This window comes from Dermacentor variabilis, chromosome 5 (assembly GCF_050947875.1).
Source record: "Dermacentor variabilis isolate Ectoservices chromosome 5, ASM5094787v1, whole genome shotgun sequence".
NCBI classification, from domain to species: domain Eukaryota; kingdom Metazoa; phylum Arthropoda; class Arachnida; order Ixodida; family Ixodidae; genus Dermacentor; species Dermacentor variabilis.
The window spans coordinates 15,636,035-15,655,907 of record NC_134572.1 but is presented as its reverse complement, the minus strand read 5'-3'; the positions used below and the strand labels follow the sequence as shown (position 1 = coordinate 15,655,907).

The 19,873-nt window shown below is 44.9% G+C and overlaps 1 protein-coding gene across 40 annotated transcripts in view; it reads right to left on the bottom strand.

Annotated features, from left to right (window-relative positions):
• LOC142582290 (cytoplasmic dynein 1 intermediate chain 1-like) overlaps positions 1 to 19,873 on the bottom strand; it is a 102,764-nt gene that overhangs the window by 5,958 nt on the left and 76,933 nt on the right. For all 40 annotated transcript variants that reach the window (XM_075691800.1, XM_075691803.1, XM_075691804.1 and 37 more), the window contains 3 exons: positions 18,548 to 18,708; positions 16,946 to 17,086; positions 5,136 to 5,261 (listed from right to left, as the gene is read on the bottom strand). In XM_075691800.1, coding sequence (XP_075547915.1) covers positions 5,136 to 5,261; positions 16,946 to 17,086; positions 18,548 to 18,708 — 428 coding nt within the window. The remainder of the gene's footprint in view (positions 1 to 5,135; positions 5,262 to 16,945; positions 17,087 to 18,547; positions 18,709 to 19,873) is intronic.

The following is a 19,873-nucleotide window of genomic DNA, read 5'->3' as shown; positions in this document are numbered from 1 at the left end:
GTTATACATGTTGACATATATAACATGTATAACATGTTATACATGTATAATGTATAACATGTATAACATGACATGTTATACATGCACTGTTACATTGTTATACAAGGCTTTGAAAATGCACACACGAGAATATTTTGCAAGACTCAAATGTTCCTTCTTACACTAATATGTACATCCATAGCATAATAGAACTGCGTAGGTGTGCACACTCAAGAAAACTGTGTGGTTGTGTACCTGTCAAAAAAGCAAAACGTGTGACAAACTTTGGCTAATTTTCATCTTATCGCCAGCCAGAGGCAATCAAATCTCGCGTGTAAAAAAAAAGAAAAGAGAGAGAGAGAGAGAGAGAGAGAGAGAGAGAGAGAGAGAGAGAGAGAGAGAGAGAGAGAGAGAGAGAGAGAGAGAGCAGCGGAAACGCATGCACAGTGGCATACTTCCTATGCGCACCCCTGTGAGCACTAAACGAGCGAGAGACAGGCGGTCGCCCTTTGAGCGATTAGTAACGAGATAGTTATCAGTTTTGCAAGTGCAAGAAGACGAAACCGCCCGCGGAACAAAACCCAAACCGCTGCCTGCCCGCATGCGCGCCAATGCGTGAGTGGTAGTATAGGGACGTGCGGGAGCAAACTAGCTCTAAAACAAACCGTGCAACGAAAACCGAGAGAGGAGTGCGCACGAACAAAATTCCCTGTATTCCCACATAGTGGCAGCATATGATAGAAAAGAAAAAGTTAGGAAATTGGGGTGCTTTTTAAATGTACAGATGGCGCCGTAAATATACGGCATCGCCCATTTTTGGACTTGTTCGTGGCGCCGTATATTTACGTCATTGACCCTTAAGAGTTAATGGTGTTAACATCATAACGCCAGTGCCATCTTCAGTTACAACGAGGTCAAGAACCTCAACAGGAATGTTCACTGAATATCTAATTGTCTTAACTAGTGCTTTAAATGCCACCCACAAAAGAAACTTACAACATTAATAGAATGTAAGTAAGGAAGAACCACGTTAGACAGAAATGTGCCTCCATCACACATTCATTGGGACACATGTCAAACCAACATGAATGCGAGCACTCAATGTGCCTAATGCACCATTAACTTTTATGGTTAGAACCAACAGTGCTCAAAATTCATAGTACTAGAAGAAAAATAAACGGTTGAAGTGATAGACCTATACATTACTCAGTACAGTAAAAGCTTGTTAAATTGCATTTAATAATATTTGGGGTTTTACGTGCCAAAACCACTTTCTGATTATGAGGCACGCCGTAGTGGAGGACTCCGGAAATTTTGACCACCTGAGGTTCTTTAACGTGCACCTAAATCTAAGCACACGGGTGTTTTCGCATTTCACCCCCATCGAAATGCGGCCGCCGTGGCCGGGATTCGATCCCGCGACCTCGTGCTCAGCAGCCCAACACCATAGCCACTGAGCAACCACGGCGGGTTGTTAAATTGGATTTCATGGGATTGGAAAATATATCAAAATGAACCAAATGTTGAATTTTTTAATGGACAAAGAGACCAAACAAATGCTTACTGCATCACTGCTGTTTTGCAATCAGCATGGAAGGTGCAATTCTCATCTTCGTGTGACGGATATGCACTCACAGCAATGAGGGTCTTGCAACTTCCTTCATGGTGTGGCAGCAGTATAAGGCACATGTCTTCATGCAGGTAGACATTTTTTTTGACTACCATGCGCACATCCCAGCGATTTTTTCAGCAGTTAGCTGGCATAAGCTGCAGTATAATCTAGGAGTGGTACAACTGTGCCGATAGCGCCAAAGTACTACATTTGTGATTTACTGTGCCAAGCTGCACCAAAACATTGAGTGTGATGGCAAAGGGTTTTAGAGGTTTAGAGTAAAATGGCCGCTGGATGAATAGCCTGAGTTTTGTTGGCTTCATCATTATGATATTGGGGTGTCACCACAGTAATTTTGCGTCATTCCAGCGTGCATTTTACTGCATTCATGTGCAAGAATGTGTGACCGTATTAGTGTCCTGAGAACCCGTGCTCGTGTTTTGTCAATATCTAGTGAGTTGCAATTTTTTCATACTTATCCTGTGAGATGACAACGCATGCATAAGAGTAGATGCATGATCATTCCTGCCAGTAGATCAAATGATTTCTGCTGGCTCAGCCGCCTGGCGTCGGGAGACAGCTTGGTATTTAACGACCTTACATGGGGCAACTGTTGATACTCATTCAAATTATTCAATTTGTTTATTTTATTGTGTGTGGTTGTTTTCCTTACGGTGATGTAAGTGCATACTTTTAAATCTAAATGTGGGACGTTTGAATGGATTGTGCGATGCTCACGAGGGACACCATAGCAGTGTACACATTGTATATGAGTATAAAGACATTCGATTCAAAGTCGTTTAAAGGACCCACAGGCCATCATGCAAGACTGTTACTTTTGTTCAATACTGAAAAGGGAACATAAAGTGGTTGAAATGAAGTTATAGCTAAGAGGAGTTGTTTTGATGTAAAGCTACACTGCAAAACTGAGTTACTGCATTGCAAGTATATTAAACGCACTTTAAACATGCTAGTAGAGGCCGCACCACAAATGTTGCAGCCACCCTGTGGCCGCGACTTCTCTGTCATGAAGCCATAAAAAAATAACATGTTCAACATGGAAACGCAAATGGAAACGTACATGGTCATGACTGTAATGATCTGGGATTGACAGGCGGGAAGGAACTAGCACTGAAAGCCTGATTTGGTTGATAACGCACCACATACTGTTGGGTGCAGTTATTAACGTATGCATCAGTGATGCCAACAGGAGCATTCACCACAGCGGCAAGCGCAGTCTTTCACAACGTGAATGGTGAAACGCTCCATATCAGCCACGTCCATGGGGGAACAACACACTTGTTAATTTGCAAAATCATTAATAATGGTTGAAAAAAATGCTGCCACAAAGTGTTTTGAAGCAAACCATGGTTCAAATTATTAGGGCTTCTAGCGTGCAAGGCAACAACGTAGCCAAATATCAACAGAACTACCGGAATCAAATAGTCCCCGCCCATACTGAGTATGCAAGAATATCTGCACAAAAATAGCCTGAGCAAGGCATGAAAAAATGAAGACGAAAATAAAACCGCAACTGCCTTCAGCAAGGCGTTTGATCTCCGAGTTGAGCGGTAGGAAGGAACAGAAATTTCACTGCAAATATAGCAGTCTTGGGCCTTTATACGTTCTCATACTCCGAGTGTTTCTCCATTTAAAATGTCTGCCGCTGTGACAGGACCCAAAATTCACTTCATGTTATGTGTCAGTTTGAATCATTGGGACTTCACTAGCTATACTGTAAATGTCTGTATTAATTAAACGTAGTACTTTCGAGTGTATCAAAAGAACAATATACAAATGTTTATTGCTAAATCAACACACTTATTTTGCAGAAAAGCAGTGCATAAGCTGCAATTCTAGTCATCTCTTGACTGATTAGCGTTTGAAGTGGCACACAAGGCTTCACAATTGCCTTGGCAGTGCGGCCATCATGCAAGACTTGTGCCTTCATCTGAGACAATTTTCACTACCACGCAGACATCCCGATTATTTTTTTGCCAGTGAGCTAGTTGGCAACCATTCGTCCATCGACTGCAATGTGGCCACCGGGTTTAATGCCAGCGTGCGGACCTCAACAGCTTCTGCTGTGTTTGTGACATTGCATGCACATTGCACTGAGTGAATATGAAACCACTTCTCGCCGCAACAGCTACGGACAATAGCATGGTGGCTAGCGACGTGATCATGGACGGCAACTACCCAGTTCTAAAGGCACGCGGCCAACGAGGTGTCATGCATGTTGGTAAACGCAAGAATAAAGGCTATCAAAGAACAAATAGGCATAAAGCGTTCCAGCATCCTGTTCCCATGCGGTCTCTGCCGAATGACTGGCGATGGTGCTGTTGTTTCATTTTGGTTGGCTGCTAGCACACTTTTGTATTTTTCCTTCAAACATTTGCAGTGCTTCGCAATTGATAAGCTCTGGAGATTGTTCAAATGAATGAATTTGCAGCCAAATAACTCCTAATTAATGAGAGGTAGATGCCATTAAATAATGTACACACTTGCCGAGACTGTAGGGCAAATCCAAATTATTCAATTTTCCAAATTAGCAATAGCTGTATTAACGAGATTCTACTGTATATAATAGATCTTTAAAGGGACACTAAAGGTTACCAGAAAGTCAAGTTAAAGTGGTAGAGCAATGTTCTAGAACGTCTAAGGCGTCAATATAATCGCGAACAGAGCTTTAGTAACCAAGAAATTGAGGTAAATGCATGACACGATTTGAGACCCCCCAGCGACATCCCGGTACTAGCCCGATGACGAAAGCACTCCTGATAATTTGTGTTACTAATGCTCAACTACTCGTACTGAAAATATCATTTCATTCGATTATAAGACGGAAGAAAATGCTACTTGTCTACATCTATTCGATTCTAAGAAAAAATAACATTTTGACGTTACCCTTCTGTAGTATGGGTGGTCGAAAGGTTTCGTTTTCGCTCGACTCTGCGCCGCGCGCGCTTTGGAGTTTCAGTAGTTTCGTTATCGCGTCATGCTGTGCGGGTTCTGCTGGCTCGCGAAACTTTCCAATCTGTCATTGTCAGGGTCCATTGCGACGAGCGTCAAAGTTCACGTCGTAGAATAAAGTACCAGCTTATGGTCGCGCGTTTCTCCTTCCGCTAGCCACCATACTCCCGCTTTCGCTCTGCTGTCAGCTCTGTCTTGGCTCTGTTTCTGGCCACGCGTTTGCGTTTTACGTGGAAAAGCCGTAGCGCCGTCTGCGGATGCCGTTCTACTCACCGATGGCGCAACGTCACTATGAGACCATGATGTCAGTACTCCTCGATGGGAGGGCAGGCGATTTGAACTGCGCTAGAGGTACGCGGACGCTTCAGAACGCATTTTCTCTTAAAATAAGTCTCTCCTTGGCACGATACAAGCGTTTCGAGGTTTCTAGGATGGTATTTCAACAGTCCACATTCACTTAATAGTAACCTTTAGTGTCCCTTTAACACATGTAAAGACTCAAAAAGGTGCAGGCAGTGATGACAAGCTGGCAGAACATGAAGCAATGGAAAAACTTGTGGGGAAAGCTCACCTCCCCAACGTCGTAGACCCACACTTTCCCAGCGTCGTCACCCACTGCCACCTGGTGTCCTGAAGGTGTCCAGATAACCCTGTTCAGCGCAGGGCTTCCATCCACCACTTCACTCACTGTGGGGAGCTGTTGGGCAAGAACAAGAATAGTAGAGCACCCAAAGCTTGCAAGTGCTACCAGCCCTGTGCACAAAAGGGTTCCTCATTCGCACAAGCAAAGTGCCACCGCCAACTATTGCTGAGTCACATTAAAGTGCCCGTAGTGTATCTATACTGCTTCTGTCTGCCATTTTTTAAATTCCGCAGTATGGATGTTAATCATACTGAGTGCTGCAAGGACGCTTGCTCCATAGGTCCTGGCTGCTCAATCCATGTATAAGCACAAACTGTAGCATTCACTTCATAAACCACTTCCATTATCAATTGGCACAGCACTGCCTGGAAAACAAAACCCATCACAGCAGCTGCTGCCATGATAACAATGGTATGTAGTAGAACCTCGGTCATACATTTTGGAAAGAAACGTACTAACTGGAAAAACATACGATCCTTAGCCACACAAAAATTTGGCAGACTCCAACTGTAGTTGACATCTACGTAACACTAATCATCATACCTTGCTGGTGAAGCAGCGCATTCACTGTGTCCGTGTCAGTGCGCTGCTTCACCAGCAAGGTATGATTATTACTCACCAACTAGCCCAACTTTCCACTTTACTGACGTAACACTAAGCGTTGCACTAATTCTTGCAACACGAGACGCTGACTTGTGCCGAGCTCATGGGGCTCGGGTGGCCTGAGATGTGCGTCGTCCTGTTGGCTGCTTCGACAAGCTTATGTTTGCGCTCCTCTAATTAAATTTGGGTTAGAAGCTTGCTTGAGTGGAACATTTTGGCAGAAATTTCTCATGCACCCACTCGGCGCGAATAGTTGCGGCATGAAACATGCATTGTCATTGTCCTATTGCACATTGCATTGCATATCGAAATGAAATCAAGCTGGTGGGCGACACCAAAGCACAATGCTGCAGAGCAAAACGGAAAATGACAGTAACTTCACCCCACCTGCGGCAGGGAACGGTAGCACGTTTGAGTTATAGCCTACTAAAAGTGTGCAGTACACTAACAATGCCACTACGCCAAATGCACTGTGGAACAGATAGGTGAAGATGGCTTATTGCAATAGGGTTGGCAGCAATAGCTGTGATTGCGGAGTGTGATGACCCACAAAGAGATCTCTTGGTACCAGAATAGGAAAAAGTGTGCACGAGTTTTCAAGTGACACAGGCAGGCAAGTACTGCAGTGAAGCTGCTGTAGCAGGTGGCTACTGTTTTCGATTGTACACATATAGTACCTTTCCTTGTTTATATAGGATCTAGCAGCCAGAAAATGTATCATATGATTGCTGTTGGGCGACACACTAAATGTTGGTGTCGAAAGATCATATTTTTCAGGAACGAATCAACCAGTTAGAAAAGCAGCAAATCCAATGAGTTGGGATATACATACAGCGAAGCTTTATGAGAGTGCATAGAATTGAAGTACAAGTTGGTGTTATTGAATGTCCACACAAAGTGACATGAATGGATTTATTCAGACATTGTAAAGAGGCTAATGCAATGCCTTGTAAACAAAACACACACTTGCAATAGATCACGGGGTGTCTTGACATTTTTCTGGTTCTTTATTTTTTTCTTTCCCCCCACATGGCCTCTGCAGCCACTGCCGCAGATGCACAGAGGCGAGCGCTATCTAGTGGTTGAGCAAGGTACCCAGCAGCGGTGACTTCGCATGCGTCCTCCACCGTGATTGGCTGGCCTATTTGGCAAGAGAACAGCCGTGCAACACCAATGGTCACGAAAACCTAGAGAGGTTCGCAAAAGAAAGCTTTGCTTTTAAAAGAAGCATAACTGTATTGGTTAATTTTGTTGTTTTCTTGATCGCAAATGTTGGCGCCTGGAGATTGTACGATCGTACCAACGAATGCCTACTGTATAACCTTCACTGCTCTGGCACAGTGAGTATACTTGTTTCAGCTTAAATTGGCTACAGGCAGCATGTGGAATGAGTCAAACTAGCTGGAAAAATTGCTGCTGCTGAAAAATTCAAGTTTGCCCTTTTCCACAGAAGTTCCCCTGCCAAGCCATGAGAAGCTGAACTGAAAATACATTGAATTATTGTATATAACAGAGTAGGGCTTAAATGTTTCTCACCAGTATTAGTGCGCAAGGAATACAGTTGACGTGGGTTAATTCGACGCTTAGGGGACCAATGAAGCTGATGAAATTATCCAGCAGGTCGAATTAAATAAGAAGCAGAAAAACATTCAAAACACACCGCTGATACATTTGGCAGTGTTTGCCCGATTCTAACACATCCCCGAATCAAATGTGCAGCCACTTTCTATGGGTACAAAGTAGAAACCTAACGCACACCTGATTTTTTCAGCAAGAAACATGGGCAACGGTCTAATGTGTGTTATACAGTGGTGGCTCGTTTTTCTTAAGTCCGCTTTACCGCACAGTTTTAAAGTCAGCTTCTACACAGTGCAGCCGTGCGAAGCAGGAGACCAGCGCCTCCTCTCTATTTTTTCTTTTTTTTTTTTGTGCCTGTTGCGTCGCACCCATTTTCATTGGTGTCCCGTTGTCGCTTTGTTGTTCCAACTGACCGTATGGTGGCACTATGCTATTACCTTCTCCCCATGGCAGCGGCTGCAGTGTGCTGCAGCTGTTGCCAACCTGTGCATTCTTCTTTATTGTATCACATTTTTAAAAACATTCTTTTGTGTTTGCGAGTCCTCCATATTACTGTATGAGAGCACACTGCAGAAAAAAGCGTTCAAAAATCTACCTGTCTTGTTATTCGGAGCACCTAAAGTGCTGCTCTGCTCATAGTGAGTGCCTGAGTTAAGAATGAATTGAAATCACAGAAGTGAGAAAGCAAAACAGCAAACTTCACTCTGAAGCAAAACAAAACAACATGAAACAAACACGCAGGATGTTAGGATGTTTGTTTGTAGCAGTGTGTGTCGCCGTGAGATCCTGTTTTCAGGCAAAGCGTAGCGCAGTGTCAGCAATGCTCGCTGCAATATTTCTTCACCGGATCACGGCTTAGAATAAATGCATGCGGCACAAATGGTGCATCGTAAGCTCGCAGTAATATTTCCGGCATCATAGACCATCACAAACAGTTCAGGAATTCACTCTTACGAGGGGCTGACGCAGACAGCTGACGCCACTTTGCCCAGTTTGAAGTGCGGGCGGCCATCTTCGCCGTCGGTGTGACCGGCCGTCCGGCTCATGACGTCAGTCGAGAGTGCGCACCCATTGGTTCGTGTGCATCCGCCTTGGACGAGTAAATGCCCCCTTTATCTAAAATTGTACCCGACTATAGTGCCTGTGAATTTCTCAATTTCATCACCCCACCTAGTCTTCTGACATCCTTGACTGCACTTCCCTTCTCTTGGCACCCATTCTGTTACCATAATGGCCCACCGGTTATCTAACCTATGCATTACATGACCTGCCCTGCTCCCATTTCTTTCTCTTAATCTCAATTCGAATATCGGCTATCGCTGCTTGCTCTCTGATCCACACCACTGTCTTCCCGTCTCTCAATGCTATGCCTAACATTCTTCGTTCCATCGCTCTCTGTGCAGTCCTTAAGCTTGTTTTCGAGCTTCTTTGTCAGTCTCCAAGTTTCTGCCCCATATGTCAGCACTGGTAGAATGCATTGATTGTACACCTTTCTTTTCAATAGCAATGGTAAGCTTCCAGTCAGGATCTGACAATGTCTGCCGAATGCGCTCCAACCTACTTTTGTGCTTCTGTAAATTTCCTTCTCATGATCAGGGTCCCCTGTGAGTAACTGACCTAGGTAAATGTACTCCTTGACAGACTCTACAGGCTGGCTGGCGATCCTGAACTTTTGTTCCCTTGCCCGGCTTTTGATGATTATCTTTGTCCTTCTGCACATTAATTTTCAACCACACTCTTATACTCTCTCTGTTAAGGTCCTCAATCATTTGTTACAACCCGTTCCCAGTGCTGCTGAACAGAACAATGTCATCTGCAAATCGAAGGTACCCGAGACATTTGCCATTGATCCTTATTCCTAAGCCTTCGCAGTTTAATATCTTCAATACTTCTTCCAAGCATGCAGTGAATAGCATTGGAGAGATTGTGTCTCCTTGTCTGATCCCTTTCTTTATAGGTAGCTTCCTACTTTTCTTGTGGAAAATTGTAGCTGTGGAATCTCTGTAGATACTTTTCAAAATATTTATGTAAGCGTCCTGTACTCCTTGATTACGTAATGCCTCTGTGAATGCAGTATCTCTACTGAATCAAATGCCTCTTTGTAATCTATGAAAGCCATATGGAGAGGCTGATTGTACTCTGCAGATTTCTTGATTACCTGATTGATGACATGGATGTGATCCATTGTAGAGTATCCCTTCCTGAAACCTGCCTGTTCCCTTGGTTGACTAAAGTCCACTGTTGCCCTTATTTTATTGGATGTTATCTTGGTGAATACTTTTTATAATACTGGAAGTAAGCTAATGGGCCTATAATATTTAAATTCTTTAACATCTCCCTTTTTGTGGATTAGTACAATGTTGGCATTCTTCTATTTCGCTGGCACCCTTGAGGTCAATAGACAGTTCGTATAAAGGGCCACAAGTTTTTCTAGCATTATGTATCTTTCATCTTTGATTAAATCGAGTGGTAGTCCATCTTCTCCTACTGCTTTTCCCCGTTTCATGTTTTGCAAGGGCAAAAGCACAAGAGTGAGCCAGTTCCTTCCTTTCAGAGACTGGCCAGACGTACATCTGGTCAGCTCCCATGTGAACATCTTCCAGGAAAATATCTCTCTGCCTGTTGTACTCGAGCCTCTGCTTAATCCGCATTTCATCTATAACAAGGCTGCAGATTCTGGCTTGTTCTGACCCGAGGCATTCCATCTCGGTGCTCAGCCTTCTTTCCACAAGATCACCTGAGACCTACTTCACCTGCAGTATTTCTTAGGCATTTTTGAAGTGTCGTTCTGCATGGAAGTGTGGTTAGCTCTGTCATGAGCTATTCATATGACTTCGTGGAAAGGTTGTGCAAAATTATGCGCTGCCGTATAATGGTTTAGGACAACTTTCTTTTTTTCTTTTGCCTTGTAGTTCAGCACCTGATCCGTAATTGATCTGGCTTTCGTATTGTCATGGTTTGAGTCTGTGGCGACTTGAAGGAATTGGTTGACATTGAGCTCTTCCTTTAGGCACTGTAGCTCCTTTTTGTAAGCGCTGACGGTTGCCTGCAGCCTCTCAATCTGCGCCTTCCAGGTCTTTTCTTTTTCACGCCACTTCTTTCATTCTAGGAAGGCTGATGCAGAGCTTTTCCATTCAGCTTGAGCGCCAACAGATCTCAAGGCACGAGCGCCTGCCCCGTTTACAGACTGCACATCGGTTGGAAAAATTAAGTTCCTGCATTTCCCGCTTGTTCATGCCAAAGGAGCAGTATCAGGCATGTCATCGCTGTGGATTGCAGATATACAGTAGAACCTCGTTGATATGTTCCCATTATGTACGTGTTCCCAGTGCCAATGTTCGCGATCGAGAACACAAAAAATCAATCACTAGGTTTACACTTATTTTTTTTTACCGGTTCATACGTTCCTGGAAAACACGATTTTTCGGCACCAGTACATCGCCAAACTGCGATTGTATGATACGTTTTCTGGCTGCCAGATCCCATGTAAACAAGAAAATGCGCTAGACGAGCGCGATGGAGAAGTGCATAGCTGCCCGCCATGGCGGCTTCACCACAATACTCACCCACCCCTCTCACATGAAAATGCTGGCGCGCACTCAGTTTCTCATTTCGGTACCAGCAAATCTCCGGGATCGTCACACGTGGCATTCACAGCTATCACTGCCAATCCTATTGCGATAAGCATCTTCGTCTATCTGTTTCACAGTACGTAGTGCCGTCGGAAGTGTAGCGCAAACTTTTAATAGGCGATAGCCGAAACGTGCCGTCGTTCCCTGCTGCAGACTGCGATTGTATATGTTTTCCAGCCGCTAGATCTCATGTGAACAAGAAAAGGCGTGAGGCGCACACGATCGAGTCTCACGTGAGAATGACGGCACGTGAAGTTTAGTCCGGTACCAGAAAATCTCTACCCAGGTTATCGTATGCCGCATTCAGAGCTATCGCCATGAAACCTATTGCTATAAGCATCCTCATCTATCTGTTTTACAGCGCGTGGTGCGTAGTGCCATTGGTAACATACAGCATGCTTTTAGTAGGTGATAATCCAAACGCGCTGCCTTTCCCTGCTGCTGGCGGCACGATGTGCGCATCCCGTTTCGCCTCAACAGCATCCGGCGTCACCCACCAGCTCGATTTCGTCTTGGTTTCCCGTCGCCCTCTTAAAAGACCACACGACAGGGAAACAACAAAAAGTGTCTCGGGTTGCCGGACCACCACCAGCTCGACCCGCGTCGGTGTCTTGTGCCGCAGCGATCTGCGCGACGCTTAGCATTACGTAAGATGTCAATAGCTGAGCTTGTAAAAATTTTTTATTTCTTCGGATCGTACGTTTTCCCAGCTAGTACCTTTTCTCTCGATTAAAAAAAAAAGTTATGAACAAGGTTCTACTGTACTTTCCCATGGGACCTGATGACTGGGCCAGCTGGGCTGAGGAACTTAAGCGGGCATGTTCACGCCAACTTCGAGTATGTCTGACGACGATGCAGCGCATGAATACAATTCTTCAGCAGGTGCAGGCAGGTTAGCTGGTGTGGCCATAGAGGAATTCCGCTTTCTTTTCTGTGTAACGCTAGAACTCTTTACCTTACGATGCTCCTTCTTCATGTAGGATCGATAGTGAGAAAAAATACTGAGCACAACACCTCGCTTGAGCATGCGTCTTTTCGTGTCCTGGTGAAAGTCGCTTTCCAAAAAGTGAAGGCTGCATACCACCAAATAATTTTAATTCTAACTCGGCTCCCAGTTCTTTCTTGTGATAACTTGCAGCCATTGTTCCCGTAGCTCTTTGTGCACAGGTATATCGTGAAAGGACACTTGAGGGTCTTTCTTTCGCTGGCTCAACATACAAAATGGCACACAACAACAGCGCATACTGACGTATAAAGCATCACAGGAACATCACCGTTGCAACAAACAGACGACCCTTTGTCTATCGCTGCCAGAAACCTGTGAGTTAAAGTGTCGTCTGCAAGCTGATAGAGCCAGGAATTATGGCCCCGGTAAGAGGCACAATAAAAATTATTTCACCTTTATTTTTTAATGCATGCAGAGATTACTTATTTTATTGTCCCATTGCAACAACACCTAATAACTTTTGTAGCTCTGGCTTGCAGACGACATAACAAGCACAGCGCAAAATGTCCGCAAACCGCCTGCGTGCGGGCGAGGGAGAATGTCATTTGCAAGCGGGTAACAAGGTTGGAGCTGCCAAGCAGCACCTTGGAGCAAAACTGAGAGAGTAACAGTTGAGGGCATGGTGGACACCGCGGTGCTCACGCGGCAGGCACAGGAAAAAATAAAGGAGGCACTGTAGGAGACGCATGGTATGATTCGGCGTCCAATCTAACGTGTGGTGCTGCATGCTCTGGCATGCTAGAGTTGCTGTATATGCTCCCCTTGGGGAGCAGAGTTGTGCGTCTGATTGAACGCGCCACTTGCGCCCCTATTCGCCAAATCCAACTTCATGGCTGTGCCTGCACTGCCACCTACTGCGCTACCGCCTTCGCGAGCCTCTGCCTCTGCAGTCTCTGCCACGCCAGTGTTGGATGTATCGTGTTGGTGTGTTGTTTACTGCTATTTGGATGGACAATCTTTATGTTGCCCTATGGTGCAGCGTCAAGATTACTATCAGGAACCGGCATTCTGCAACGTGCCGTGCTTTCGAACTTCGAAGCCAGTCGCGATGACCACAAAGGCGGTGTCGGTGCCATTGCTGACAGCAGCGAATTCTTTCAATGAAAAGCACGGTACAGAATGGCAAGAAGCTTAAGCTAGGCCTAGCATTGCTGCGGTGGTGGCTAAGGCTGCCAGCGGATCTGCGTGCGAGTGTGCCAGTTCGAGGCGGCGAGGTTATGAAAATGGCGGCGGTTGTGGCTTTTATTAATGCCGTTTCGGACCTGCAGTCACAGCAAAAAGTCTGGAAAATCGGACAGCGAAGGGTTCTTGCGTGCGAAATTTCAGCGTTCTTATACATTGACCCTATGGGGTACATACTCATGCTGCGAAGCCGTCCGAATTATCTGGTCTCCGGAAAACCGCTCGTTGACTGTACTCTGACTACTCCTCCAGCCGATGACGCGATGTCAAAGACCATTCGTTACGATTCCTCTCTGTTACTCGGGCCAGCATTACCGTGACTTTGCGTTCCCTTTCAATAAATTTACAGCCAATTTTCCCTGATAGAAGCACAAATTCCCTGAGTTATCCCCGAGTTTTTCCAGACTACTCAAAATCCCTGAGAATTCCTGGTTTTCCCGGTTGGTAGACACCCTGATAAACTGTCTCTCTTGACAAACACGAGCCCAGAAAAACAAGTGACACTCAAAGCAAAATTATTGTCGCACATAAAAATCGGTACTACGAGTGGAGTGCGCCGGCTATTCAATGTGACTTGTTATTTATTCCAGCGTAACGGTCCGTTCCATAATGCACAAACCTATTCGTGTCACACACGAAATGTGATGATATAGAGTAAGTATAAATCTCAGTAGCAATATTTTTTATGAGAATAGGCGATAACATTTAAGACATGTATGGCTCCTCTCGTGCTACGCAACAGCTGGTTAGCTGGTTAGCCGGCCAAAAAGCTGTCCATAATAGGGCAGCATAATACAGTCTATACAGTCTGTCATAGTCCACTGAACTGTGAAGTGTAAAATTTGAAGCCGTATCTAGCTTCTATTACCCAAGACCTACCTTGATCTGTGCAAAATTCTAGTTAGCTTGCATTATTTATAAAGCATGAAGCACAGATAACTTGTAGCCCTTTATCCGCAATTGTTGTTTGCTCAAGTTACTTATTTTATCCTTCAAAGCAATGTGTCAAGACAACGTGTAATGAGCAATTTTTACGTGTAATGAGCAATTTTTAGAACTTACTGTATCTGGAATAGGGTCTGTTCGAGTTTTCGTATATTAAAAAAAAAGTTCCTGCTGATAGCGACTCGCAATGAACTTATAGCATCAATTTTATCTAAATTGGTTCTCTGAGTTTCCCTTTTTTCTTTGATGTGAAAGCCTTCTTGCCGCCTATGATGCGAAATGTACAAGCAAGCACATTCGGCTGCTAAGCCGTGCTACTTCCTGCATTCAAGAGGAGAGGCTTTCATGCTTAACATGGATGCGTCGGCGGGCAAGATGGCGGACCTACGTGCAACTCTGCTTCTGTAGGAAGCATATACAGCAACTCTATGACATGCGGCATACGGCGATTCGGGGTACACGGTACGTGCACCCAATCGAGCGAGCGCTGCATAAGCTCCAAACAGATCCAGCGCCCCAGCTTGTATACTCAGAAAACTTCATATATCCGCACCGAGAAATACAATATCAACAACTTTGCATAACACTGCTTTGCTTTATGCAAATACTTTCAATAAAATTATGCCTCTGTTAGTGACAAAACACTTCCCAACGGCGCACTGTCCACTGACGGCTCCACTGACAGCCAGTGATAAGGCCAGTAGGCCTAGCTCGGCTGACGGCACTTTCGATCTAGCCTGAGCTCGTCAAAGAGCACTTATTTTTGCCAGCACGATTAACACGCTACACTTAGGTGGCCCGTAATTAAATGCAATTGGTTTACTCGACGCAGTTGATGCGAAGGGCAAGTGTGTAAGCCAAGCGAGCAGCCTTGTTCAGACAGTAGATGCGTGCTGCCTGCCTGCGAAATGCCCTCACATCGAGGGCTTCCCATCTTGCCAGGAGCTTACTGGCAGCCCCTGTGGCGGCGACGTCAGAGAACATCACATGCAAACCGTGCTGTCATTAGAGAGTTTTAGCAGTGCCGTATTACCATACAATAAGTGCAATGTACGGTACAGTATCAACTTTACGCACTAACCTACTGCGATGACCGCAGACATCTTAGCTGCGTCTGCAGCTCAATGTGTACGGTAATGTGATAATGATGATAGTGGCTAATATTGAGGCTTTGCAAAATGCAATAACTATGTGCTGAGCAGTAAATATTCATTTTGGCGAATACTATAAAGCTTTAGCTTGTCCATGCACACATTCTTCATGGAAATGCCCGGTTACGGCAAATGTAGGTGCCAGTCACAAGGCCAGTAATGACATCTTGTGACAGTTTGTCCTACAACACATGAAACCTTTCTTAGTTACATAGCTGTTCTTGTCTAAGCAATATATGAAAAAGGGATTGTGTGTCATAAATTGCATTGCTGCCGACATTCTACACCAGCAGATAAGTAGAATATAGTTAGTTACTGCAATAAGAACTCTGCGTCCCCTCTAAGTAAAATATGCATCACTAGATAGTGCCACCAACCCGAAAGTATTTTTTTTTTGCCACTTTTAATTTTTTCTCCTGATGACCTTTGCTCTTTTTTTTTAATATTCTTCTTTTTTTTATTCGGCCCCAGCATATTCCTCATCTGTTGCGAAGGGTACGGGCACAAGTTCAGTTCAGTTTAGCCAAAGTTTACACTCCGATTAGAAGGGCTGTCATACTTGCTGCCACTTTGTCGCGCCACAGAAGGTGAATTAGAATTAACTTGTGCCTTAGTTCCATCATGGTGGAAAATGGACACAAGACGTGGACATGCCCGACGTGGACTCTGGCCGATGCCAGTCTTTCACTATTTTGGCTTGGTGCGGCTTGGCTGGTAAAACACGGTGCGAGCCGAGCCTTACCGACTGCTTACTATCAGTATGCCATACAGAAAGTCTTTCCGTACGGTAAAGTGCACGCATGCGCAGTCCTCAGCTGGCTCGTTATCACCGCACTTACCGTACGGTAACTTGGCACTGCTAAAACTCTCTATTAGCTGCGCCCAAACTACGGTGCGGTCGTCGGACACGTTGGACGATGAAAACCTACTCGGTTTGTTGCATGCCGGGCATCCGATCCGGTGCTTCGGCACGGCAAGACACCTCAAATCCGGCTGCCGTTAGGGCGCGTTTGACGCTGTATCAAACACCAAATCGAACCGTGTGTCTCCTGCTTTATGCGGTAAAGCACAGGAATGCTGTGACCATGGTTTTCGACCCGATTTTCTTAGGGGAGGGGGGGGGGGGAAGCCATTAGAATCCGGTAAGAACTGTAATCAGACATTGTGAGCTACCGTTACTGCTTGCAAAGCTTTACAAGATAGAGAAAAAATATGAGTTTTTGACAGGAAATGACGTGTGTTCATTGCATTGACTATCCCCTAAGTTCGGCCAAGACAGACACTGCCAGAAATGGGTCACTATTGGCATCACCATAGGGTCCAGGCACGTGCATGCTGACAGTTTAAGTTTGACTTCTTTGGCTAAGGCCAATTTTAGGATTTAAATAACAGAAGTTTGGGCTTAAATAAATGCATGGCCACTGGGTGAGACTTTAGGTCGAGATCAAATTACGAGGAGCCGAGTCAACGGGAGTCTACTGTAGTATATGCTTATAATGAAGATCTGATTTAACAAAGGTACTTCCATGAGACGTACAACTTTGCTATAATGAGGTTAAACTGTATGTCATAAGGTTTTCCGGTCTATTCCTTCAGGGCAGTTCCATCTCATCGTAGAACCAATTGATTGTGCATACTCACCTCTGTGTCGTTGTTGAGATTCCACAGGTCGAGCCGCCCTGTGCCATCAACGCATGCGAACAGTGCTGGGTGCACAGGAGACCATCTGACATCATACACATAGTCCCCATTGTCTTCAAATGAGTAGATGGGCTTGGACTCCTGCAATTAAGCCCAAGGAAAAAGCCTCAATGCTGCAATATAACTGCCTGTACACCATTTGCAGAACTACGAGGTATACATTCTGCATGCAGCCTTTCAAAGTCTGAATGTCAGTCTCATTGAACATCCGAAAGAATGTTGCCTTCACCACATCATTAAAATATTACACGTTCTGCCTAAACTAATTCTAGAATTGCAATAAAACTCCAAAGGAATGCAAAGTTAATTATGCATAGACCATGCAACCGATTTCTGAAGAGGAAGCTGCCAGCAGTTTTGCACATTTTAATTTACTCTATTGAACTTCCAGCAATACACAAGCCATTCATATACAAACTATTCATTTACATATTACACTCGTATTTTTAAGCTGCTGCACGCAAGCAATACTTCTCATAATTTATTGGAATCAGGAGCTCACATGAGTAATTATGTGGAGGAGTTTGTGTTTAAGTATGAACAATGATTGAAAGTACACCGACGCAAAAATTACACTTTCATCTGAATAAGCATGATACGAAGTGAAAAGCAGAGCTAATTTTCCACCTTATGCAATAATCTGATGTTAATCCAAATGAAGCTGGGACTCCTGTATTTGTCTCTACAGATAAATGGAGCCAAATCACGCAGCAGTACTTTTGCAATTTTAACGTGACAGCGTTAAGGAGCTCGTGTCGCAGAAAAGCCGGTGTCGTCGGCGTCGGTGGCGTGGCCGTGAGCGAAAAATCCCGGAAGGCAATTCATAAATAAAAAACAACTTGCAAGATGGGCCGAGTGGGGATCGAACCAGGGTCTCCGGTGTGTGAGATGGAGACGCTACCACTCAGCCACGAGTTCGATAGCTCAAAGTGGGTCAAAAGCGCCTCTAGTGAAAGCAGTGTTGCCTTAGAAACATGCCGTAGAAAGTTATACTGCAGTGCACATCGGTAATTATGAGCATGTAAATTACAGAAGTCACAGCTACAAAAGTAGCGAAGTATGTTTCCACTACATTTCTTCTGCACTCTGCGCACACGCAGAGCCATCTTGCGGCAAACACAGAAGACCCCCTCCTTGAAATGTACAGCGCTGCCACGCCACGTGGCACGCCACTCATCCCATGAGTGCATCCGCCTTCATGGCGCGTCGCGGCCCGGCTGTCCGTGCCGATCCTGACGTTTGGCTCGCATAGATCGTTTTGAGTGGGCGGTGTGAACGGAGTGCGATAACGCTATCGCGTTCCACTCTTGAAGGCGAAGCTTAAGCGTCCTCCAATTTTTTTTTGTGTGCAATTTGGTAATCATAAACAAAATTTTGCTTTGCTACAGGCAATATAGTACCAGAAGCTGTGCCTTAGTTTTTGTCCCACAAGAAGAGCTCCTGATTAAATAAAACATGACCAACAAAACTTGACATTTTCTTTGTTTTATGACAAATGACTGTATAAAACCACATAGGGGACGATGGTGCAGGGTAACAGACCTTCAGGCTCCAGAGCTTGACAGTCCAGTCGAAGGAAGATGTCAGAAAGAGGTGTGACAAATCCACTTGGCTCTGGCAGCCGTGCGAATGCACTGCTGTCACGGGACCTTGATGGCCTTCAAATGCCTCCAGGATGCCTGCTTTGGTGCCGTGCCGACATGCTGCATTTTTTTTTACATGTACAGTGATAAATAACAGCTACAGCCATCAAACAAGACATATACACACAAACAACAAGCACAGCTTATCAATATTAGATAATTTTCAAATCTTCCGGGCAATGTGTGTAGTCTGCAAAAACCTTTTTTGTTCTTGTTTTACATTTGCAGGTTATGGGGAAAAGAAAGAAGCTGCCATGACCATGTTCTAAGTCTCACTCTGTTTCTTTTTTTGTACGGTACACAGCAAGTGACAGCTGTTTGGCGCTCAAGTATTCCTCAATATACTGTCTCCCTACCTCCTGTAAGAATGACCTCGTATACTCTTCCATATGTAAATACACTTGAACCTCGTTATAATGACACGGGATACAACGAAGTACAGTATAACCTCGTTCATACGTTTTGGAAAACACAAGAAAAAAAGGCCCTAACCAGGAAAATGTACGAATCGAACGCAAAAAATTTGACAGACTCAACTATTGTTGACATCTGCGTAATGCGAAATGTCGTGCGGATCGTTGCGGCATGAGACGCTGCCGCGCGTCAAGCTGGTGGTGCTCCAGCGGCCCCAGGCGGGTTTTGTTTTTTCCAATTGCATGGTGTTTTAAAGAGCGACAGGAAACCTAAACGAAATCTAGCTAGTGGGTGAAGCTGGATGCCGCCGAAGCAAAACGCAATGCCCACATCCTACCACCTGCAGCAGAGAATGGTGGCGCGTTTGGATTATCGCCTACTAAATGCGCGAGTACGCTACCAATGGCACTACTTGAACGAAAAAACCAGTCAAAAACACAAAGGACAAGAGGAGAGGTTCACACCACAACGACTGGACTATCAACTGAGGTTTATTAGAATCGGTGTAGTCCCAGCAAGGCCAGCAGAGCATGCGCAACTGCATCATCGCTAATCACATAGCATGAAAAGACAAGAAACGCTTCTATCGTGACAGACTTAGAAATTCAAATTATTTTTCAAGTAAGCGCACCGAGGTTGTACTAACGCAGTCATCACCTAATAAACTGATGTAGTACGCTTCCAAGATTTCTCGCTCTTCTTTGCCCTTGCCGCTACCAAGAATCGTCACATTGCTAAACAAAGGATAACTACCACACTCATTGCAATGGCGAGGCAAGTTTGCACCGTTATCTGACCCCAGGGAGGAGTG